This window comes from Cydia pomonella, chromosome 19, assembly GCF_033807575.1.
Source record: "Cydia pomonella isolate Wapato2018A chromosome 19, ilCydPomo1, whole genome shotgun sequence".
NCBI lineage: Eukaryota > Metazoa > Arthropoda > Insecta > Lepidoptera > Tortricidae > Cydia > Cydia pomonella.
In genome coordinates, this window is record NC_084721.1 from 509,631 (window position 1) to 535,513 (window position 25,883).

At 39.1% G+C, this 25,883-nt stretch overlaps 2 protein-coding genes across 2 annotated transcripts in view; one reads left to right on the forward strand and one right to left on the reverse strand.

Annotated features, from left to right (window-relative positions):
• The window catches only part of LOC133528169 (serine/threonine-protein kinase D1), a 94,280-nt gene that overhangs the window by 12,718 nt on the left and 55,679 nt on the right, over positions 1-25,883 (forward strand). The window lies entirely within an intron of this gene.
• On the reverse strand, positions 3,849-25,161 carry LOC133528474 (uncharacterized). Its single transcript, XM_061865866.1, has 13 exons — positions 25,036-25,161; positions 16,928-17,070; positions 16,504-16,814; positions 15,834-16,046; positions 14,948-15,742; positions 14,694-14,783; positions 14,397-14,554; positions 10,426-10,484; positions 7,393-7,641; positions 6,165-6,379; positions 5,384-6,079; positions 4,947-5,198; positions 3,849-4,402 (listed from the first exon to the last, which is right to left on the reverse strand). The coding sequence occupies exons 1-13, from the start codon at positions 25,082-25,084 to the stop codon at positions 4,234-4,236; spliced, it is 3,399 nt and encodes a 1,132-aa protein (XP_061721850.1). The 5' UTR covers positions 25,085-25,161; the 3' UTR covers positions 3,849-4,233.

A 25,883-nucleotide genomic window follows, 5' to 3' on the forward strand; every position in this document is an offset into this window, starting at 1 on the left:
GCTCAATAGATTTGCCCTGACGAACACCATCGACCTAGATGAGGTCCAGGGTCTCATGATGGAGTCAGGAGTTGGTCACCAGAACTCCTAATCTACTGATCATAACTCCATCGTGTTTGGGCTCAATAGATTTGCCCTGATGAACACCATCGATCTAGATGAGGTCCAGGGTCTCATGATGGAGTCAGGAGTTGGTCACCAGAACTCCTAAACTACTCATCATAACCTCATCGTGTTTGGGCTCAATAGATTTGCCCTGACGAGCATCATCAATCTAGATAAAGTCCAGGGTCTCATGATGGAGTCAGGAGTTGGTCACTAGAACTCCTAATCTACTCATTATAATTCCAACGTGTTTGGGCTCATGAGATTTGCCATGACGAGCACCATCGACCTAGATGAGGTCCAGGGTCTCATGATGGAGTCAGGAGTTGGTCACCAGAACTCCTAATCTACTCATCATAACTCCATCGTGTTTGGGCTCAATAGAGTTGCCCTGACGAGCACCATCAATCTAGATCAGGTCCAGGGTCTCATGATGGACTCAGGAGTTGGTCACCAGAACTCCTAGTCTATTCATCATAACTCCATCGTGTTTGGGCTCAAAAGATTTGCCCTGACGAGTACCATCGATCTAGATTAAGTCGAGGGTCTCATGATGGACTCAGGAGTTGGTCACCAGAACTCCTAATCTATTCATCATAATGGTAATTTGATGGTGCTTGTCGGGGTAAATCTATTGAGCCCAAACACGATGGAGTTATGATAAATAGATTACGAGTTCTGGTGACCAACTCCTGACTCCATCATGAGACCCTGGACTTCATCTAGATCGATGGTACTCGTCAGGGCAAATCTTTTGAGCCCAAACACGATGGAATTATAATGAGTAGATTAGGAGTTCTAGTGACCAACTCCCGACTCCATCATGAGACCCTGAACATCATCTAGATTGATGGTGCTCGTGAGGGCAAATCTATTGAGCCCAAACACGATGGAATTATAATGAGTAGATTAGGAGTTCTGGTGACCAACTCCTGACTCCATCATGAGACCCTGGACTTCATCTAGATCGATGGTACTCGTCAGGGCAAATCTTTTGAGCCCAAACACGATGGAATTATAATGAGTAGATTAGGAGTTCTAGTGACCTACTCCTGACTCCATCATGAGACCCTGGACTTCATCTAGATTGATGGTGCTCATCAGGGTAAATCTATTGAGCCCAAACTCGATGGAGTTATGATGAGTAGATTAGGAGTTCTGGGAAGTTCTGGTGACCAACTCCTGACTCCGTCATGAGACCCTGGACCTCATCTAGATCGATGGTGTTCGTCAGGGCAAATCTTTTGAGCCCAAGCACGATGGAATTATAATGAGTAGATTAGGAGTTCTGGTGACCAACTCCTGACTCCATCATAAGAACCTGGATGGACTTCATTCGGGTCATAAATAATAATACAAACCCTAACGTGATTTCAAATAACACTGAAACTCTATAGCACTAATGTGCGCAAACGATTGGCATCTTGACTAGGCAGCATGGGTGCGTAGCCACCATGCCAATCGATACGACAACGAAACACTATCTGTCTCTCTCTCGTACTAATATGCACAAACGATTGGCATCTTGGCTGGGCAGCATGGGTGCGTAGCCAACATGCCAATCGATACGACAACGAAACACTATTTGTCTCTCTCTCGTACTAATATGCACAAACGATTGGCATCTTGGCTGGGCAGCATGGGTGCGTAGCCAACATGCCAAACGTTTACGATACGACAAGGAAACACTATCTGTCTCTCTATCGCACTAATATGCGCAATCGATTGGCTTCTTGGCTAGGTATCATGGGTGCGTAGCCAACATGCCAATCGTTTACGATACGACAACGAAACACTACTGTCTCTCTATCGCACTAATATACGCAAACGATTGGTATTTTGGCTAGGCACCAAGCAAGTGTGTGGCCAACATGCCAATCGTTTACGATACGACAACGAAACACTATCTGTCTCTCTATCGCACTAATATACTTTATTTATACCTGCAGTCATTTACTAACTTCTTCATTTTCCATTGGTGTGAAAGAGACAGAATAAAGAGCAAGGGTTATAGTACACTCTGTAGTCTGTACACTTAGTAGTAGTGTACATAAAAAAAACTACTGTGCATATAAAATAAAATAAAGAGTGCCCATATGATATCATATAACACTAAAATTAATGTTGCTTGAAATTATATTGAAAACTATCAAGATTATTCTAGTCTGCATTGAAACGCGCGTCGCGTTGCCGGCGCTCGGTACATCTATCGAGCGTTATTTCGTGAAATCGGAGAACGCTCCAAGGATTAAGGGCTCTTAAAATACCTTTCTTAGGCTATAAGAATTATATTGTGCTGTTTGTTTCGAAAATAGAGTCATGTAATAATTATTAATTATATATTAAAAAAAATGTTATTCACATTGAGATTTATTTAGAGATTTTTCCTTCCATTTTTATGTTTAGATCAGTTGGCAATTTAATAGGAATGAGAGGTAAAATTGGAATAAACGGCCGCCATCTTGAATTTTTGCATTTCTGCTCTGATCAAGATGAAAATACCTCCAAATATTATTGCATATTCGAGCGATAAGGCAGGTAACGAAATATCGATTTTCTTGTTTCGCGGTAGGCCCTGTGTTTTTTACATCTTATAAATAGGGAAATGACACAAGCGCTCCGAAAAAAAAGCGGCCAAGTGCGAGTCGGACTCGCCCATGAAGGGTTCCGTACCATTTATGACGTATTAAAAAAAACTACTTACTAGATCTCGTTCAAACCAATTTTCGGTGGAAGTTTGCATGATAATGTATATCATATATTTTTTTTAGATTTTTCATTCTGTTATTTTAGAAGTTACAGGGGGGGGGGGGACACATTTTTTCACTTTGGAAGTGTCTCTCGCGCAATCTATTCAGTTTAGAAAAAAATGATATTAGGAACCTAAATATTATTTTTGAAGACCTATCCATAGATACCCCACACGTATGGGTTTGATGAAAAAAGATTTTTTGAGTTTCAGTTCTAAGTATGGGGAACCCCCAAAATTTATTGTTCTTTTTCTATTTTTGTGTAAACATCTTAATGCGGTTCATAGAATACATCTACTTACCAAGTTTGAACAGTGTAGCTCTTACAGTTTCGGAAAAAAGTGGCTGTGACATAATCGGACAGACAGACGGACATGACGAATCTATAAGGGTTCCGTTTTTTGCCATTTGGCTACGGAACCCTAAAAATGTACGTAAGGTACTTATTGGATAAGTCAGTAACATCTGTAAAAGTATGATTGGATAATCCATGACGTGCTAAATGTCTCCTATTTGGTCTATACATTTATATAATACGAATACGATAGCTGATACGAAGTTCACCCGGGCAGCTAGTAAATAAATATAATAGATTTATCGATAATTATATACTTTGCCCATCCGAGTGTTCCACGACACGTGACGACACTCACGCATTTTTTGTAATCAGATTATTTAGCCCTCCAGTTTCATTTTTCTTGAATTTAAATAACATGGAAATGTCATCAGCAAACATAATTATTTTGTTGGATAATACCTGTAGCAAGTAATTTACGTACGTGGTTTAGCCGTAATTAGTAGGCCACGATTGTAGCTATAGTATATTATGCAGACAGGCAACCTCGGGGATGGAGTCAGGCAACCTCGGGGAAGCCAGCGCCACCAGGCTGGTCTAAGCTGGTGGACTCTAAGATGAAGCCGTGTGCTTAACGTGGGCCATTGGGCCATTGAGATTATAAAATACGATTGTATTTGAGTAATAAAACAATAAACCAAAATTAAAATATTTTTTATTATTACAGGTAAGAAGTATAACATCATTCACTTACCGTAATGAAACCAAGTGAAACAGGTAAGTTTAGTTCTAAAAAAATCTATATAAATGGTATAAACAATCACTCGTGACGTCATATAAAGCCAGAAGGCAACGGTCTACGTTACATGGCTAGGATACCAAAAATGTTGTTAATTTCATCTCGTTTCAAAATAAAGATTGGGATCACTCGTTTATATCGCTGTACTAACAGCATCACTGTTAACTGGTATTTTTGATAGTCACGCTTACGCTTGCGCAGTTGGTTCAAACAGATGTATGGCGGTCGGCCACAGGGTCGAGCATACGTTGCCTAGCCCTGCGTAGTAGTTTTGGGTTAGAATCCTAGCCGTTGTTCCGTAGCCTTTTGTAGTAGTGCCGCTCGTAGAGGTCGTCCCAGAGACGACAGGCCCGGGAGTGTGGGAAGGGCCGCATGGTTGTGCTGCCTGCGGTAATGTCTAGAAGATTGTCGGTGCTTGCCTCCCAGCGAGGCGAATCGTCGCGTGATGGTTGCCTGGGTCAAACCAACACAAATACCTATTAGGTTATATTTATGAAACATCATAATATTCGTAATTTAGAAAAGACTGCTTATGGAGAAACTATTATGATTTTTTAATATGCTGTTGGGTAATAATATGTTCAAAGTTTTGGAGATTCCTCGATCAGGCTCCACACCCCACTTTACAACCACCTCCACTAGTACAATTTAGATATTCACAAAGACTCACTTGGCAAAGTTAGTCCAAAGCCGGACCATCGAGCGTTGCATCTCTCCATCCTCTGTTTATTTATTTATTTAATCTTTATTGCACAATAAATACATGAAGATACAAATGGCGGACTTAATGCCGTAAGGCATTCTCTACCAGTTAACCAGTGGGTTAAACCAGAAAGATTAAGTAGGTGCAGTGTCTTTTGAAGTAAATTAATTCTGTTTCCCGTTCTTTATCCGGGAACAGTAAAGCTAGTTCGTCGTTATGGCTTGGGAATGCCTCGCTCGGGTTCCACGCCCCATGCGCCGGAGTTTAAGAACTAGTACTTAGTACAATACTCACAGATACTTGACAAAGTTAGTCCAAAGCCGGACCATCGACCGTTGCACCTCTCCATCCTCCCCTTCCAACTCCTGCCCTTTATCCGGGAACATTATAGCCAGTTCATCTCCATGTGCAGCCCCGGTCTTAGGTAACCCTCGCTCAGGTTCCACGCCCCATGTTCCGGAGTGTGAGAACTGGTAGTAGTACACCGGCGCGGACGCAGCGTGTAACCGTGCGCTTCGGTGCACGTGGCTTACGAAGTATGCGTCTCTGAAAATATTTGCAATAATTTAAGCCTTGATTGGTAAATGTGCCTATTAATTATCTGACAAAACTCCAGATCCATAATTATGCAGATAATTACTGATATATCATTTAGTAATATTTCTTCACAGAACTGGAGGGAAATCCAACCCGGGATCTACGTATATGTTTTTTTTGCTGTGTTTGCTTACCTATGATATGCGAGAACGTCAGACATATTAACCTTGCCATCAAAATATATCTCTTTAATTCGCTTCAATTCTCTGTCGTTCAAACCCTTTAATTCCTCTGGAAGCAAAATATTAAAATCTTTGACCATCCTCTTCAATATTCGCAATCCGTTCAACATTGCCGCAAATACGTATCCTTCCTCACTATTGAACCCTATAATCATCGGAACACTTCGTGCTTTGTGATTCGACAGCGATTCGAATGGCAGCTCAGTAAGAAATCTCTCTTCTCTCTTAAAAGCTTTCTCTGCACACATTCCGAAGGGGTAGTAGGATAAGTTGAGCTTGTCAGCCTTGTCTGCTAAATCGACGTCATCAGCTTTGATTAAAGATGACGCAATCGCGTCACTGTCTGTATACATTTTTCCAAGCATAAGGGCGCGTTCAGTCGCGTCATAATTAAACGCCCAGGGGCTTAATATCGTCCCGCTCTGCATGATAGCCCCATGAAACAGGCCCTCAGTCATGGGACTTAGCGTGAGCCCTTCAACAATGGCGGCCCCGAAGCCCTGCCCGCCCACTACTACATTCGCAGGGTTTCCTCTAAACGCCACAATGTTGTCCCGCACCCATCTCAGCGCTAAAACCACGTCCTTTGCACCGGCGTTGCCCGGTATCCGTTCCTCCTTTGTGCAGAGAAATCCTACTGGACCTAATCTGAAATATTATAAAAATATTCTAAAATTAATTTGTAGATATGTCACACGACACGTCCGGTGCAGGCACGTCCAGCCTCACTCACCTGTGGTGTATGATGACCACCACTACCCCCTGCCGCGCCAGCAGGCCGGGGTCGTAGGGCCCGCCGCTGCCGGCCACCCAGGCCAGCACGGGCCAGGGCGCGCCCGCCGTGGGCACGTGCACGTCCAGCTGCAGGCACTGCTCCGCCGACGACGACGGACACGTCGACTTCTCCGACTCGCGGAGCCCGGCCCACGACGGAGCTAGACCGGCTAGCTGGAAAATATTAGTGTATCGGTCGTAAGGCATCTGTTGGAATTCGATTTATCCCGATTGTTTTATCTATTGTTGACTAGTGGAGAATACCTAGAGACATTATATCCGTCTGTTGTGCAAAAAGGGTTTAAGATAAATAAATAAATTATCAATCACAACTATCACGAGCCCTCAGTTGGTCTTGTCTGAATGAATTGAAGGCAACCTCTTCTGCAACTTCCGTTCCATGAGTAGGCTTCCTCATTCTGCTGCGAATCATAACATTTTATCTGCCATTGCGTGATCTTGATGAGCTTCATTATTATTAAGTTGAAATAAATAATTCAGTTTTATAATTTCTGCATAAATTATTTAGAACAACTGTATACACAAGATGACCATAACAAGGCTAAAAAAAATTCACGCTTCTGTTTAATTTTTTTTAGGTACTTATATAAATATTTAAAGTTAAGTATTATATATTCAGAACTAGTTGCTTATCACCTAATGGAACATTTTGTCAATTCCAAATTAGAATTTCTAATCACCTCGGTCATCGTACTCATCTTATTTCTTATTTGATATATTTCTTTCTAAGAATTAATTTCTGTCTAGTATCACTAGAAACTTGACCGATTGGATTACCATGGATTTTGGCAATCTCAGGAGAAGACTGGTGTTAATTCTGCCAGGGATTTCAATTAGTACTCTACGCCTCTAATTTGGCACTTAATGGGCATAGATCGATTTATTTAACTCATTTTTTTACCGAACCTTAAACCTGGCATCTTTCCGGAGCGTGCTATACGGGATGTCCCGGATCCATCGCCAGCCTCACCCTGCAGAATCTTCTGCGCCATCTGCACCACATTCTGCTCGCTCCTGACCACCAAACCAACCTTAAACCTGGCATCTTTCCGGAGCGTGCCATACGGTAAACCGCAGTAGGACCCGGAACCGTCGCAAGCCTCACCCCGTAGCATCCTCTGCACCGACTGTACCACAGTCTGCTCGCTCCTCGGCACCAAACGAACCTTGAACCTGGCATCTTTCTGGAGCGTGCCATATGGGATACCGCGGTAGGACACGACCCCGTCGCCAGCCTCACCCCGCAGCATCCCCTGCACCGTCTGTACTACATTCTGCTCGCTCCTCACCACCAAACACGTCAAAACCAATAAACTGAACATATCCCACACCTTTTCAAACACTAGAATGTTACTAGACTCGCCTCGTTGCAAATTTTCACTATTACTGGTTGAGCAATTAGCTTTATTGTGGGACTGTCAGTATTCAATAAGCGTTGGGCGATTATCGCTGCAACGCATCGCGCGTCCACAGTGAGTCACTGGTGCGTGTCCTGCGAATCATTTAATTCTATCCCGTCTGCATAGTTTGCAATTTGTACTCGTACAGTCGGCTAACGAAATAAAACACTTGGTAAACTTGTATGTAAACATACCTTATTTGAAGTAAGTGTTCATCTTGATAATAATATTTACCTAACAATGTAACCTACTATCCTGTCGCATACTTATACTTCTGTTGTTGCTCCAAAAATAATCTCTCTAAAGATCAGTATCGGGGTGCTAAATGAAATAGTTCATTGTGCAACGAGGGGGGTATGTGACGTTTTGAATACGAGGGTAGTAATTCCCGACAGCAGCGGGCTGGAGGTAATTTAAGACCCGAGTTTGCAATATTCTTACCCCCGGAGTTACACACAATGTTTTTCATCACACTTGCGAAGGAAAAACTAAATAAGCAAAATAATTCTTGAATACGGTGATTACGGTGACATATCAAACATTCGTCCGCCATTTTGGAATTTCTTGACAGGTTCAACACCGAAGGCACAGACCTATTCGGCATTCAGCCATGATTGAAAATTATATAAAAATATTTTAAACGGCTGGTAATTTAAACACAAACAGAAATATTAAATTCTAAACGTCACTATTTTAAAACTAAAGATCAACATGCTACTGTTTGTATGAATAAGTGACATAATAAAAAAAGCTATAACTCCCTAGGGAGTTACACGTCAGTATTCTAAAACTAAAGCTCAAAATGCTACTTGGTTTGTATGAACAAGTGACATAATAAAAAAGCTATAACTCCCTAGGGAGTTACAGATTTTTTTGACAGTCCATAACTCCCGTGGGAACAACATAGGCCTTTGTCCTATGCACGTACAGCTGCACGAAAACAGGGAATTTTTCGAGCAAGTGTGATGAAAATATATTTATTATTTTTTCTTTGCAATATATATATATTATATTATATATATTAATGGACCTGGTCTGAAATAAAGAAATTATATATTTTTTATTTCAGACCAGGTCCATTATTATACATTTAAATCATAACATTCATATATTCATTAATTCATTCGTCTGCCAACAAACCACTCTGTGGTTTGGCAGAAGTATATTGTAAATATTTATAGGGCATGAAACGTGAATAAACGTTTATTATTTTATTTTTTTATACGTTGAAATTATAACAATAATACGATATATGTGTTAGTAGTAATCATCATCATCTGTTGCAGATGCTTGTTGTGGCGCTTGTGGGTGTATCAGGTGTATAAGGCTGGCCATCGTCGTTGGTGGCCATAAAATCCTATAGCAGCGCGACATTTCTTCCCACATCGATCGCACACAAATGAAATAATTAATTAGTCTACAATAACAATAGTACCTGTCGTGATGCCCAGAGGCGTCACATCACATCCACAAGTCTGTCGAAAATGGTGATCCTGCTAAGGTCTGGAGATTTCTTAGGTCATTGGGAGTTGGGAAATCTACACATAATTCCATTTGCACAGATATTGATTTTGATCTTCTGAATCAGCACTTCTCTACTTTTTCTTGGCCAGCAAAATCTGATACTCTCAACTACCTTTCTAACATCTCAACTCCTGACCATCCCTCCTTCTCTTTCACTCAATTCACCGACAGTGATGTTAAGAAGAATATGTTATAAGAATATATTATAGCTATTTCCTCCAATGCCGTGGGGTCGGACAGCGTAAGTCGTAACATGATCCTCCCTCTTCTTGATCTCCTAGTACCTATTATTACCCACATCCTAAACCACTCGATTTCTTGTAACACTTTTCCTTCACTTTGGAAAGACGCTGACGTCATTCCCCTCCCTAAAAATACAAATCCTACTTCTTTTTCTGACTATCGCCCAATTTGTATCCTCCCTTTCCTTTCCAAACTCCTTGAGCGCCTAGTGCATCATCAATTAACATCTTTCTTAAACAGGCATGAGCTCCTAAATCCTTTTCAGTCCGGTTTCCGCTCGGGTCATGGTACGACTACCGCTCTTGTAAAAATCACCGACGACATTCGCGCTGGGATGGATAACAGAAAGGTCACCGTGTTAACGCTGTTGGATTCCAGTAACGCGTTTACCATTGTTGATTTTGACGTTCTGCTCGGTATTCTGCATTCTCTTAACATATCTCCTGCGGTGATAGATTGGTTTATTAGTTACTTTCTATATTCGTTATTATTCTCTTCGTTATTCGTGGTGCAGCACGCTGGCCGGCGTTCCGCAGGGTGGCGTGTTGTCTCCTCTTTTTTTCTATTTTCATAAATTCCATTACCAGTAGTATCTCTTCATCATACCACCTTTATGCCGACGACCTCCAAATTTATTCTCAAGACACCATTAGCAATCTACCTATAATTATCAAATCCATAAATCATGACTTGGATTGCATCTCAGACTGGAGTAGGCGATATAGACTTAAAGTCAACCCAAGTAAAACCCAAGCGATAATTGTAGGTAGTTCTAAATTAATTCCTAGGATTGATTTTTCTCTGCTGACTGACGGCATGTTTGATAGTGTTCACATTTCCTTCTCACATCAAGTTAAAAACCTAGGAATCATAATAGACCGTACTTTATCTTGGATACCTCAGATTGGCGAGGTAAGCAGAAAGATGTTTGCTTCAATGGGTTCACTTCGCCGACTACGTAACTTCTTGCCATTAGCCACCAAAATTGCGCTTGCACAATCCCTTCTTATGCCTATACTAGACTATGCTGACATCAGTTATCTGGATCTTAATGAGGATCAGCTCAATAAACTTGAGCGCTTGCAAAATCTCTGTATTAGATTTATATTTGGACTACGCAAAATTGACCATATTTCCAACTCCCGTGCCCAGCTCAAGTGGTTCCCTATACGTCTTCGTCGTAATTCTCATATTCTCACTCTTCTTTATAGCGTTTTATTCAACCCCTCTACTCCCCCATATCTTAAAGAGCGTTTTACCTATCTCTCCTCCGTCAGGCCTTCACGGAAATATCTACTTGTTCCCCCTCCATCCTCTACAAAATATTATACTGACTCTTTCACTTTTCGAGGTCTTCGGCTGTGGAACAGCCTGCCCTTAGATATTAGGTGTGCGAAAACTCTTCAAAGCTTTAAAAAACTTCTGAAAAATCATTACTTGTCTCTTTCTTAATGTGCCGCTGTTATATTATGTATGTATGTATATTTAGATATGTATCTAATATGTATTTATTTTAATATAGGTATGTAGTGTTATATTTATATGTTTATTTAAATTGTAAATGTACTGTATGCACTGTCTGCTTAATGTATGTGTAATTTTCCTATTCCTCTAATTAATTCGTGCACTACCTGTTCTAAAAACTTACTGGTATTTATATCCTGCTACCCTAAGGTTGTCTGGAAGAGATCGCGTACAGCGATAAGACCGCCTGTTGCTACCTTTCTTTACATTGTAAATCTGTTTATAAATTTGTTTTCTTTGTGGTGCAATAATAGTACATTACTATAGAGGCCGGGAAACGTAGGGTTGCAGGCCAAATAGATATATACGGCTGAGTGTAGCGAAGCCGGATAGAGATACGCGGCCGGCAACCCCGTTTCTCGCCGAGATATGTATAGTGCTTTTCTCAAACTTGCAATTAAAACAAAAAATTGTAGTCAATTTGTTTTGTGGCGACCTACTCGGCTCGCCACTCTGCCAGCGGTGTACAACCTTCCGCGTGTGAATCCGCGCGCCTGCGCGTTGCGCCAACGCCGTTGCTTAACAACGAATATGCACAACAAATCACCGTACCAAGCTAACTGAAACTAGTTGATGGTTGGAGGCCAAGACGTTGTGTCACAATTTGACGTTAAAAAACAAAAGAAGGTTGCTTTACAGTCCTAGGTGTGTAAGGCAGTATGAAATTTCTTTACATATCATCTTCACTCATCGCACCTGATATGTAGTATTTCCGGACCTAATTTGACGTAAGTCATGTCATCATTTCATAGCAAGTTTGAGAAATAGTACATTACTATAGAGGCCGGGAAACGTAGGGTTGCAGGCCAAGTAGATATAGGCAGCTAAGCGTAGCGAAGCCGGATAGGGATACGCGGCCGTCAACCCTGTTTCTCGCCGAGATTTGTATAGTGCTTTTCTCAAACTTGCAATTAAAACAAAAATGTAGTCAATTTGTTTTGTGGCGACCTACTCGGCTCGCCATTCTACCAGCGGTGTACAACCTTACGCGCGGTCCGCGCGCCTGCGCGATGCGCCACCGCCGTTGCTTATCAACGAATATGCACAACAAATCACCGTACCGTACCTATTTTTGTTGATGGTTGAATGACAAGACGTTGTATCACAATTTGACGTTAAAAAACAAAAGAAAGTTGCTTTACAGTCCTAGGTGCGTAAGGCAGTATGAAACTCCTTTACATATTATCTTCACTCATCGCACCTGATATGTAGTATTTCCTTACCAAATTTGACGTAAGTCATGTCATCATTTCATAGCAAGTTTGAGAAAAGAACATTTACTTACTTACTTACTTACCTTAGTAATCGCAACTGTGCGTCTGCATTACAGAAATTTTCGTTTTAAAATCGTATTTTGACTATTAAATATCTCATAACATGTCAGTGTTCTATTAGACTTGTACTTTCATTAATGGCTCGATCAATGTAGGTTTCAATTGACCGCTATATATAGATATTATTAGTTACAATTAGTGTCTCATGTTTCGTAAATACCAGGCTCTTTAGGGGGTACGGGCACGTCGATCCAAGCTACTTTAATGTAGTACGTATGTGTTACTTATGTAGTATTGTCAGGTAATATATCCCGTTCATTAGTTAAACTTCAATTTCAAAATAAAACATTTATTTCTCTTACCGCTCATCTTATAATTATAAATAGTTTGTTCAGTCGCTGAAATCCTTATTTTGCCTTCCCTTCCGAGTTACACACAAATGAAATAACCAACCGTTCTACTCGTAACCAAGCCAACCATTGATGTCACTAAATTTATATATTATTCCTCCTAATTCTACTGAAAAGATGGCCATACAGACTGTATATTAAAGCTTTCCTAACTTTTTATTTAGATTCAAATAACTTACTATCAAAAACACCAAGCACGTTGCCCTATTTATATCCATCAAAATATGATGTAAAGATCCGCCACAACTCTGCTCTGACGCACCAGATACACAGCAAAATGTATGACAGAAACTTAACGAATAACACACGTCACTGTGCCAAGTTTCGGTGTGGTCGGTCTTTTCATTAAGGGGTCACGATTGCCTATCGATGACTGTAAAGAAAGTCAAATAAATATTTAAAAATACGTTCTACATGCTTAATTAGGAAGGTATATTTGTGTCAGTTTCCGATCGTTCTTAATTTTAATAAATTACTGTATGATAATTAAGTATCTTTATGCTTTACTGTTCTCTTTTGTTGGTTTTCCATCCATCCACGTGATTCTCATACTTTTAACATTCTTAACTATAACCACGAACATAGAAAATCATAGTTTGTATATCTCCCTCTGTTGCGCGAACGTAAGTATGGGCGAATGATAGTCAAATAGACGAAACTTCGACTTCCGATGTTTGTGAGAGCTTCCCATGTACCTTCCTTACTTACATAAAAACAGCGTTTAGGGGCATATATGTCGAAGTGTCAAAACGTCTAGACTCACAATACCCTGCTGCCAATGAATCCATATGTATTATTGCCATATTGCCAGAAAGTCTGGGTGCCGTGGTGTTTTGTCATTTACAGTATGTAGGTAGGTAATGTAGGTACGTTTACTTTATTTTTTTATTAATTATTCCATTTTGTATTTGTGTTTATTCCTATTTTGTTGTCTCAATTTTCTTTTGTGCAATTTTTATTTTTTTACTGTAACAATTTGTGATTTTGTTATAATGATTTAATTTAAACTTTATAGGTATTGTGTGTCATTGCAGCTGTCAAATAAATGATTTATCTATCTATCCATTTAGTCAAACTGTTATAATGCCTCACTGCCAGAATGGCCAGATGTCATAATGTCTAGTGTCAAAAAGTTCGAATGTTATACCCCCCCCCAGTGACAGAATGCCCAGGTGACAAAATATCCAGATGTCAAAATGCAGAAAACCTATCTGTAATAATTATCAAAATTAAAAATATGTTACCATTTTATTATGTTGCCAATTAGTTCTGATTAAGATTACCTTAACTCTTAACTTTTGAAACTATAGGAATTCCCGAGATTTGGAAAATATGACATCTGGATATTTTGACACCATGACCATTTTACATAAGGGAAATATGACATGTGGACTTTTTTACATTTTGGAATTTGCGACACCTAGACATTCAGACATTAGGGTGTCATAACATCGGGACTTATTGACAAATGGGTATTATTACATCTGGACTTTCCATCATCAGGGCGTTATTACATTCGAACTAATTGACCATGGACATTATGACACCTAGCCTTTCTGACACTTGGACATATAGCCCCCTAAACGAAAAACATAATAAAACCTATCTAGCGTGTTTGTAAGTTAACTTAGTAATAGCTTAACACTCATATCCATTTCACACATTCACAGACAGTTCACCACATAACACAATACTTATAATGAGTACTCCTCATTTGTTCTATATAATTGTTATAAGAATCACAAATTGAGGATTAAAGTTCATAGAACCGACATGGCCGCTCGTCTGGTTCAGCTGGTCTCGTAAATGCTGTCGAAGAACTTGGTTATCCTCTGGTAGGTCGGCCACGGGTCGGGCTCCTCGTAGTTGACTATGTTGTTGTACGGAGCGTACTTGTCCGTCCCTTCCGCCGCCGACACCGGCCGCCAATCGTTGACGTTGGTCATTGGTTTACTGGATAAATAAGTTACAGTTCATAAATGTTTAAATACATGTGACATAAAGCGTTCAAAGCTAAAAACTGGTCATAAAATTTTCAAGCTTTGATTTGTGTATTCAATGCTTTTTCTGAACGCTTTGGCGAGTAACTCACCTATATGGTAAGAAGCTAGCGTAGAATAACTTCGACATTTTCGTAAACATGCTACTGTCAGCATTGAACTCGACGTTCTTCGTTGGTTTACTGGAATTGAATACGTTAGATTAGGCACAGTTAAATAAACGTTTCAATGGATAAGCTGTCTCATCAATCATCATCATCTACAAAAATCAGTATCTTTAGTTTTGACATATATTTTATCTTATTTTTTAGCCCTGAGCCCTTAGCAGAAGCTTGAAAGTACTCACCCATGTCGCATGAAGTTGGTGAAGAACGCCGTCATTTTCGTAATCATGTCACTGTCTGTGGCCGACTCGATTGTGTCTCCCAGCGCGTGATTGGCTCGGAACACGAAGGTGAGGTCCTCCGAGTGGCCGGCACCAACGTACGTCAGATTGAGTGCTTTCTTGTACACGCTATTGTCCGCGTTATACGCGAACCGGTACAAGAATACAGGGGCTCCCTTGTTCGCGGCTCTCGTCTTCGCCATTTTCAGCGCAGGATATATGAAGTAAGAATCTGAACAAAAACTCAAAAACGTATCAATATCCAACGATCCACTAAAGTATTCCTTTTGGATGCTCGCAATTTTACTTGGAAGCTCCGTTGGCGGGGTCGTGTAAGCTACCCCTGGGGGCAGCATCAGCACAGGCATGTTTTTAATCTTTTCTACTATGTCGATCTGTTCGAATCGTGGTCGAAATGTTTCGCATTCTGCGTTTGTGAAGCCTATTATAAAGGGGATATCTTTGCCTCGACCTTGTGCCTGTAACACCTCCGGGTCATTGTCCAAGATTATATTGACTCCCGGGTGTTTGGATTCGACTACGGGAGTGAACGCGAGGAGACCTGTGTAGTCCTGAATCTGTTTTTGAGCTTCTATGATCTGCTCCAGCGGAAGAACAATAAGTTTTTGGTGCACCTCTTCAGGATCAGTACTGTTGATGCCCAGAAAACTTAGGAATAATTCCGATACTGTTTGCGCGTAAGCCGGCAAAGTCGTGAAAAAATTTCTTGTTCCTGCTCCACTCATCGAAATGGCTCTGCAATAAACAGATGTAATTAGTATCTTCTAGTGCATATTTCTTTTCAATTTTGCGTATCCTTTTTTATCAATCAATATTTTAGCTTTACCTCTTGAAAAGTCCCTTTGCTGCTTGAGAAAGTGTGAGCAGATGGACGGCGGCAGCGCCGGCGCTCTGTCCGGCCAGCGTGACGTCGTGGGGGTTGCCGCCGAAGGCAACGGCGTTGCGCTGCACCCAGCGCAGCAGCGTCACGATATCCCGGAGACCAGCGTTGCCGGGGACACTCGAAGAGTTAAGGGACAGGAAACCGAAAGCTCCAATCCTGCAAATTAAATAATTTCATTAGGTCTCTAATTAGCTCGTTAGTTGTTTAAAACTGCTATACACAGTTTCAAAAAGGACAATTTTTATTTAGAGTTTATAAATACCTACCCAGGGCATCCTATTGTTGTCTTAAGGCACCCTAGAGGTACAGAAGGCCTGAATAAGCTTCAAACACACGTACTATCTCCAGCAATATTGGTCTCGCTTCAGCAAGTCCAGTAATACAAATACAAATACAAAATTCTTTATTTCCTTAAAAAACACATGGCCATGATTTAGGGGATGGAGCCGCCCGGTAAGCAAAGAATTGCCTGTGTGTAATATTAGCCGACGCCTCCGATCGTCCAGAGCATGTATACAAAAAACCTTTTACACGTGTCAAGCGCCAGCTTTAATTACTTTATCAGTTATCTATACTATACGTAGTCCATAATGTCAACCTTTGGAAACCTCACCTGTAATTGAAGGTAATGACGACAACATTCTCTCTGACGAGGTATTGCGGGCCGTGTGCGTCCGGATCTCCCGAGCCGAAGCCGAAGCCTCCGCCGTGAACATACACCAGCACCGGCAACAACGGACGATTCTCGCCGCGCGCTCCGGACGGCAAGGACTTCAGAGGCACGTAGATGTTGGCGTGGATGCACTCCTCACTCTGACCACGGGGATTCATGATTGGCCCGTAAAAAATGTCCCACTGGGGACAAATAGATCCCACTTCGGTCGCGGGCCGGCATTCTTTCCATGGATCCGGACGCTGCAGTTCCTGAAATTGTGTAAACGAATCGTGAAAGAGTTCCACTGACTTTTTAAATGATGGGCGTACAAATCAAAATATTGTATGTTTAAAGAGCGCTTATTTCCAAGGATAAAGTTTACCTGAAATCGGAGTTCACCGACAGGCTGCTTGGCGTAAGGTACGGCAAAGAAGTAGGCGTAGTCGCCATTGGGCTCGTAGCCGCCGCACACCCTCCCCGCCTCGGTGTCGGCCCACACAGGCTCCTGCGCAGAAGCGCTCATTACTGAAATGGAAATCACGATGAAATTTAATATATTCATAAGAACTAAAATACGATTTTTGTTTAATCAATATCGTTATCAAGACTATAATTTTCAGATCTGTTTGTAGTGGTGGTTGCAGAAAGTATAAAAAGTAAATTACACAACGTATGTCTGAACAAAAGATTTCCTTTATATTTTTTTTTTATTCCCTTCTACTTTAAGAATTTTTGAATTGTGTTCCTAAGATGTATTTAAAAATAAATAGAAATAATATGTCATTTATTATCGCAAAAAAAAATACAGCAACGAACAAAACACACGAGCACAATAAGGTGTAAGACCAATAGGGTTGTTGACTGTATTATGGAGAAAAAACATGAATATACTTGTTTTACATTCTGCATGGCTAGCACTCAAATTATTGAAAAAAAAAAAGATGTAAACTGTATGTAATTGCAGACAAAAAAAGGCGGAATAAAGAAAACATTTCCTTTTTAGGCAAAATCTCAAAATTATTAATATTTAAGAAATCTGAATAAAATATTATTAACCTCTTTAATATATGGAAATATTCAATCAAAAAGTCTCATTTTCGGGATACGTGCGCGGCGTGAAAAAGCGAGGACGTAACATTAAATATTATTTTGAAGGTATTAAATATACAATTAAAATTTTGGACAAATATGGTGTTTTTAAACATGTAAAAGAATATAATGTTATAAGTTATTTTTTCAACAAGTTTGGCATTTATTTAGTAACACATTGTTCTCGAACTATTGTCTTTATTATAAATAAATAATAAATAATTGGCGTAAAAATATTTCGCCTTGTGGAGCCCTTAGTATACACCGTGTTTTTATCAAATTGCGTTAACTTCGGGGTATCGGTAAGTACGTTAAAGGAAACCAAATGACATTAATTTACAAAAAAAAATTATAAAAAGTAATTAAATGTTTCATATAGCGTTGTTGTAACGCGGGCATTACATTTATCTCAACTAACCAATTTAAAACTGACATATCAATGTTATTTCGAACACCGATCGTCCGAGATAGTACTTACGTTTATTAGCAAATGTATGAACTCGTACTAAACACTAATCAATATGTGAACACGCTCGTAAGGTCCTTATCAGATAAAAAATAATTATTGATTATCTCCGAAATGGAGTTACTTACAATACCGGTGTCTTTGAGAAAGTTACTTCATTTAAGCTCAAGGAATAAACGGAAATAAAAAAAACACGGTGTATACAACACATTAACAAGATAAAAAAATAATAAAATTAATGCTTTGTTTAAAATACATTTTAGAATAATGGTTAAAACTAACAAAACATGAAAAATTATAAAATATAAAAGTATTTTTTAACCAAACTATTAATTATTTCAAAACTTCAGCGTTCAATAAAAAGGACCAATAATGGAGATACCGTCCTGAGGGTATTGACTTTGATATTGGAAGTATCCTCTTATTTTATAATGAAAATTTTAATATTGCCTTTAGACATTAAGTTCGCCATTTGTACTTTATTTATTATATTGTATTTCACCTTTTTTTTAATTTGTCAAGTAGACTGATGGCCTAGTAGCTTAAATGACAGCCCCCCCTCCCCCCCCCCTAGAAATTTACATCATAAATCTTGGTGGCTCCACTTCTTAAATTCATCCTTGGGTCCTAAGGACTAATCCTACCAAAAGTAATCTTTTGCTCACGCAACGCCGTATTTTATGAGCTGCACCTTCGACTATTGTAGTCAATCTTTTCACGAGTTTCATTGATGTTAAATTCATCTCCTTACACTGCAGTAATACGCAATTGGCCTGCAATTCAGGTCAAGATGAAATAAATGAATGCAGCAGGTCTGACCGTGCAGATTGATTTAGGTCGCACATTACGAAGCTGGCGGGCTCCCTGCGGCCCTGCAGCTGACGCATGCCCTCAATCGACGGATCTTGCACTCATATGATCATCGCAACAGGAAATCAAAGCGAGTTTAGTGAGTAATACGATTATTACGTAACAATATTTCGGAAAGGATGCGAGGAACGAGAGTATACATGCAGACAACGTTAAAAAACATAAAACCTTGGAAATTTGTATATCTTCACACGATTTCTTGCCAACGCTATCCCGGATACATCTTTTGAGTCTCAGAAACAATATAATAATTGGTACGAATCGTATGAGAGGGAAGCCTTGAGATTGATATCATATTAGCATAATATTTCTAAAATCTGTACAGGATGTTTTTAGTAACCTGCAATGTTTTACAATATAAATATATAGGGCATACTGAACAACTTACTACATATTTTTATTACAACTTACTATGGGACCAATGCCAAAATTACGAGGCAAAATTGGCTGTTTAATACATTTTGGCTGATCTGATGTTGATGTATATTTGGGAGAGTATTTTTCTTGCTATTTCGGGGTTGGTCCCATAGTAAATGTTGCTCAGTTGTTATGACCTATATATTCACATCGTAAAAGATTGCAGGCTATTAAAAAACACCTTGTATAAGTGATACACGTGCCTGGATAAGGGCGGGTCGGCGTGGGCTGATGTTATTCTTACGAGAGCTATCTGTGACGCGCGGATTGTTTTCAGATGTCGCAATTATTAGCCTCTGTTATTTGTAGGGCGTGTCACTGAACCTCGGATCGTGTGCTTAGTTACGTCGCCGCTCTCCGATGTTTTGACCGTAGTTCTGTATTACACATACATTATTACAATAGTCCTTATTTGAACAACGATGAGATTAAGCACGCCTTAAATATAAAGATTGACAGAATTTTTATATAAATATATCCTGTAATAATTGAACTTTAAAAAATCTTTCTTACCGACAACATTATGAAGAATATGTTGCATAAGGCTTTGGGTGCGCGTCAGTCTGTATCTAAGTGACGGGACTGTATATTGATATTTTTGATGTACAAATTATAAAAGAGACCAAAATTATTTTAAAAAGAGCTATTCATAATGGGCGTAACCCGTATTTTTATCGTTCAATGTCTTCAATTCTATTTACCTATTCCAAAAATAAGATCTTCCGTGATCTTGTACTCATCAAATTAAAGCAATTATTGGCCGATACTGTATCTGTCACAAAGAGGGTCAAAGATACACGTGGGTGATATTTGTAGACGCTATTCCATTGAAATAAAGTCTACAATGGACATGTGTATTCGATAGCACGAACCCAGGCAATGAACCCATAAAACATGTAAATGTAATCTAAACCGGTCATCTTTAATTCACACTGGTGTTCCATTTGACGCCGCAAAAATATTGTGACTAGTTCTAGTGGTACTCATTACAAATGCGTAAAGTATACATATGCCTACTATAAATACCTACACATTCAAATTAATATTAAATTAATTGAAAATGAAAATGAAAAATTATTTATTTAGGTATCAAAATTGCAGAGAGTTTTTAGAAGCATTCTATTGTTAGATAGCCTAGGAATAGTGTCCTGAGCCCTAAACTAGGTAAACCTGTCTTATAGGGATCAGGGAATAAACCACCGCTATTTCTAGCAATGCAGCAATGGTTGGTTGGGTACACAAATCTAAAAATTAGATACTCTACTCATATCGCTTATTTATATACGTATACAATATCAGTCATTGTTTATGACAACAATCGAGTGATGGTGGCATTTATAAAGCCAAAGACCTAATTATTATTTACTACATACGAAATGATATTTCCGTAACAATAGAAGCATATCTTAATTATTAATAATAGTAATCTGCATATCGGTATGAATTATTGCAGAGATGCCATAATATCTCGCTAGGGATCCCAATATCGATAAAAATATGTCATTACTTCTTCACTTCTTCAGATTTTGTCATTCACGATGACGATATCGCACAGATTTGTCAAATATAACCTTTAATAGCATGACAATACGAGCCAAAGCACGCGTCTTCATGAATGAAACGATGCATACCGACGTGAATTATCTTCAACTTTTATATCGGTATATTCGGTATATATTTGTATGTCTTTACCCATCACGGAACAATGGTATTCCGGATATTTGGTAGGCGTGCGCGGAGCCGAATCCAACACCGAAAGACTTTTGATACTTTTTATAATAGGTAAGGGGTACACGGAGCGGACGCTGCCCTTGCCCATGTCATGGGACGCAATTTAAAATGTACAGTCAGCTGCAAAAATATGTATCAAGAGAATGTCTCATACATATGGTACTACGCTCTTATTACACTGGAATTCTTATTCATTCAGAGTGCTATGGGACTAGGGCGTGCAGTCCCGGGACCGGTTCCTAGTTTTTCATTCCCGGGGATTCCCGGTTCTCCCGGTTCTTTATGCTGAGCTGAATTATTTTTATATATTTTGTTTGACATCATTTAACTGTGAATCTTGCAACTAACTTTAATAATAATGAAAAGGAATCGTAGGAATAATTAAGAATTTTTTATAGAATAAAAAACAGTTTTAGGAATAATACACTTAAATCAGTCTTTATAGTTACTTTAATCAGTCTTAATTGATTAATCAGTTAACAGTGTCATTGATCATAATCGTAATGTTATGAATCATGTGTAGTAAGTAATACTTACAAACACCATAATATTTTAAACATTCTTATCATGTTCACAATATCATAATTATCATAATATTGTAATTAAAAAAAAAAACAAATTGTGCAAAGTTATACAAATTTTAATATCTCAACCTGACTATTTATGTAAGATGTCGTCGAATTTACTTGACGTAACGCTAATCATTATTTTAATTTTAAATGTGAACTTAAATAATATAAATCAGTCTAATTATAATAGTTCAATATTTTTTCTATTTCAAATCTGATTAACTTAAGATAAGTAAGTAAGTAAGTAAATATTCTTTATTGCACCACAAAGAAGACAAATTAAAAAAAAAAACAGATTTACAATGTAAAGAAAGGTAGCAACAGGCGGTCTTATCGCTGTAAGCGATCTCTTCCAGACAACCTTAGGGTAGCAGGATATAAAGAACAGTAAGTTTTTAGAACAGGTAGTGCACGAATGAATTAGAGGAATAGGAAAATTACACATACATCAAGCAGACAGTACATACAGTACATTTACAATTTAAATAAACATATAAATATAACAATACATACCTATATTAAAATAAATAAATATTAGATAATTAATATTAGATAATTGTAACATTGCAGTAATATAATAATCAACACACTTAAAACAAATACAGTTCTTGTTTTTAACAAAAATATAATCACCTCACAAATAAATAATTTAACATAAAGAACTTATCAAATACCTAATCTAATCATTGGCTTAAGAACGGATGGAACTGGAGATCAATAACAATTAGACACATGAATGTGATTAATTAATTAATTAATTAAATAAGCCTTTAATCCACATATGAATCACTTGTAAATATAAATATTAAGTTGTCTTATTATAAAATGTCTCTTAGTGGTGTGCCTGTCGGCATAGGCCTCTTCCAACTCTTTCCAGTGCTGTCTGTCTAAAGCAACTCTGGTCCAGCGGGGTCCTAGAGTAAACTGGATGTCATCTTCCCATCTGGTTATTTGTTGACCTTTTTTGCGCTTGCAACCGAATGGGTACCAGTGGGTCACTTGCTTGCTCCATTTTTCTTTGTTGTCTCGCAGCATGTGGCCTGTCCACCTCCACTTTTGTTGGTCGATACGCTCGAGTATGTCCTTTACTTTTGTTCTTCGCCTTATTTCCTCGTTCCGGATTCTGTCCCTTAGTTTTGTACCAAGCATACTTCTCTCCATAGCTCGTTGGCATTTGACGATGTGATTTATAGTTTTATACATAAACATTGTAGTTTAAGTCTTGTGTATATAACATTTATTAAACTCTGAGTAAAAAGTAATCAATATTACGGAAATATTTGATGTTATGGCGGGAACCGGGAGAACCGGGACTCGGTGCTCAGTACCGGTTCTTTGAATTCCAAATAAATCCCGGGATTTCCCGGGAAATCGAGAACCGGTATTTCCCGGGAGGACGCCCTATATGGGACATATTTTTGAGTAACATCTTACACCCATATTTTTACACTTGACTGTACTAAGCTATTGGGTGAAAGATTTAGTCCATCTTTTATTCATACTAATAGGCTATGGTATATAAAATATCGGTATTTTATGTTTTATTTAACACTTCCAGTCGTATAGCGAGACTCACAGTTAACACTTTGCGATTAGACTGTTCGTTATTGAAACAACTGGCGCCGTGGGTATGTACTGAAAAATCTATAAGCGTGTCAAAAACAAAACCTGTAACCCAAAAATTACAAGCTCGTTTCTTTATTGCCATTTGTGTTATTAATTGCAATGAAGGGTATTAGGGGTAATCTTTCAAAGATTTTATTGGTTGGTTGTATTGGTTGGTAGGTAAACGGGGTTCGTGTTATTATTTGCATAGAAAGGAACCTTATGACTTATGACACGATTGACACACAAATTCAAAGTCAATATATTCTTTATTCAAATAGGCCTAGCAACAAGCACTTTTAAATCGTCAAATTATGCAAATGTCAATTTATTGATGCAGTTATTATTGTTCACAAAAAACATTATTCTTATAGATACATATGTCAAACTTAATAATAAGAATTTCACAAAAGGATCGTCAAACACATGTATGTATCTCGCCCCCATCTCATATCGTCAATAAATTTCACCTCTGGCACTAGTAAATTTTCCATTGAAAATGAACTTTCTCCGATAAGCGCTCGCGCAGGGTATAATGTAGCCGCCGATACCGGCCGCTACATGTCCTTGCTGGTATTTATAGATCGCCCAATCAAAACAACTTGTTTGACCGCACAACTAACAAACTCGTATACAAGTAACCTTAATGCTTAGCGGAAATAATATAACCAAACGAACACGCAAATAACGCACTTTAGTTTCAAGACATCAGCATCACAGTTTTACAAAACAAATGCAAATGACATCAACACGCGTAGCATTATCAGCTTTCATTGCGTTTGCGCAAGTTTCGTAGCACCCGCTACGCGGCTACGGCGCTACGGACGCATGCGCATGCTTGCACCCGGTGATTATCTTTGTTTACATCTGCCCGACGACTTGCACTCAACTTATATTTAACTGATATCACTTATCGTTGCACTTTATTCATATTATTGACTTTTGAACTTTCCTTTTTTTTATTCAACGGTTAACATTTCGGCCTTCTATTATTATATATATACCAGGCAATCATGATTTTATGTATTGTACACATACTTTCTTCCAAACATATTCGATATCATTAAGCAAACTAATAAGAAACTATTTTAACCTTTTCAACGCCAAAGACCACTAAAACGGTCATCGTCTGTCGTGCCCGCGACGCCAATGACCATTAAAAAGGCTATGGCGGACGTTGTCAAAGCGACTTTCCTACTGTCAGTTAAGCTTCATATTCGCTCTTCACCAGTTAACTTTTTGGCGTCCATGGCATTTCTTGACACGTGTGGAAAAGCGTTGAAAAGGTTAATGCTTTTAGCATATCTTTATATAATCGAAATAATATCCGGGACCCAGGTAGGCAGGTGTCGTGTATTTCATAACAGAAGACAAATAACTAACATATATATAATATCTAATTACGATGAATTAAACAATAAATATGGTTATAACATATTTATAATAATAAAACATGTTTAGTAAACGTTACTATATTTCATTGAGGTAATGAAATTTTAATCTTGATTTTTAGATTATTTTTTTAAGAGCTTAGTAGAGAACAATATATATTGTATCAAAATATGTTGTATATTTATTTATTGTCACCACAAATATATTTGACTGTACAACCATAGCCATATAAAGATTCATCTTTCAAAATCACATTTCTCAAAAGTTCTCACTTTGTTGCGGCACGATATTTGTCACAGCGGCGTCCCGCTCTAAACCGTAAGTTCCCCGAGAGCCGCATCAGTAACTCACCGCAACACGCCGCCAGCACCGCGAGCGCGCGCCGCACGTGTAGCTCCATGTCGCTCGCACCGGGCACTGAGGCGAGCGCCGGCCGCCGCCGTATATATATACTCGACCTAACGAAGACGTGACCAAGTGTCATAACAAACCTCATTTTTTCAAATAAATTTGACATGCTGACATCTCCACTCTTTGTCATTAGCCGGGTCCATACAGAGCGAGCATACGCGCGAGGCAATTTCCTCGCGCACAAAACGGCCAGTGTAGATGTGCCTCGGCCGAGGCGGCGCGTGCGTTTTCCTCGCCCGAGCGCAGGGCCGGATTTAGGGGAGGGCAACCGGGGCTACAGCCCCGGGCCTCCACAAAAGAGGGGCCCCCACAATAGAGACTTCGGAAAATTTACTATTTTATTTGGAAAATAATTTGGGGACGAATTCTCAATGTTGTTTGTTTTGTACTAACTTTACCTACAGCTACAGTAAACTATAAACCGCCGCCTTTTCTTACTACAATATACTATCTCACTTAAGCCGGAATCACATTATTAAAACGCGACGCCACCCGACGCGATACCGTGTTGAGTGGAATTACGCTGAACACCCGACGCGACGTCACGTGGGGTGTTCATAGTGTGAAGTTGTGAAACTTGTGAACCTGGTCATAGAAGTTGTGAAACTTGTGAACCTGGTCATAGAAAATAAGATAATTTGATCGACTCAACACGGTGTCGCGTCAGGTCAAGTCAGGTGGCGTCGCGACACTGTGTTGAGTCGAATCACACTGAACACCCGACGCGACGTCACGTGGGGTGTTCATAGTGTAAATTTATGAAACTTGTGAACCTGGTCATAGAAAAG

Bases quoted from the DNA above. Each gene is read 5' to 3' on its own strand.
- LOC133528474 (XM_061865866.1), bottom strand. From the start codon at position 25,084: ATGGAGCTACACGTGCGGCGCGCGCTCGCGGTGCTGGCGGCGTGTTGC. The intron at 15,743-15,833 runs GTAAAGCTAAAA...TGTTTATTGCAG, and splicing joins GCAAAGGGACTTTTCAAGAG to AGCCATTTCGATGAGTGGAG. The intron at 14,555-14,693 runs GTGAGTTACTCG...TTATTTATCCAG, and splicing joins GCTAGCTTCTTACCATATAG to TAAACCAATGACCAACGTCA.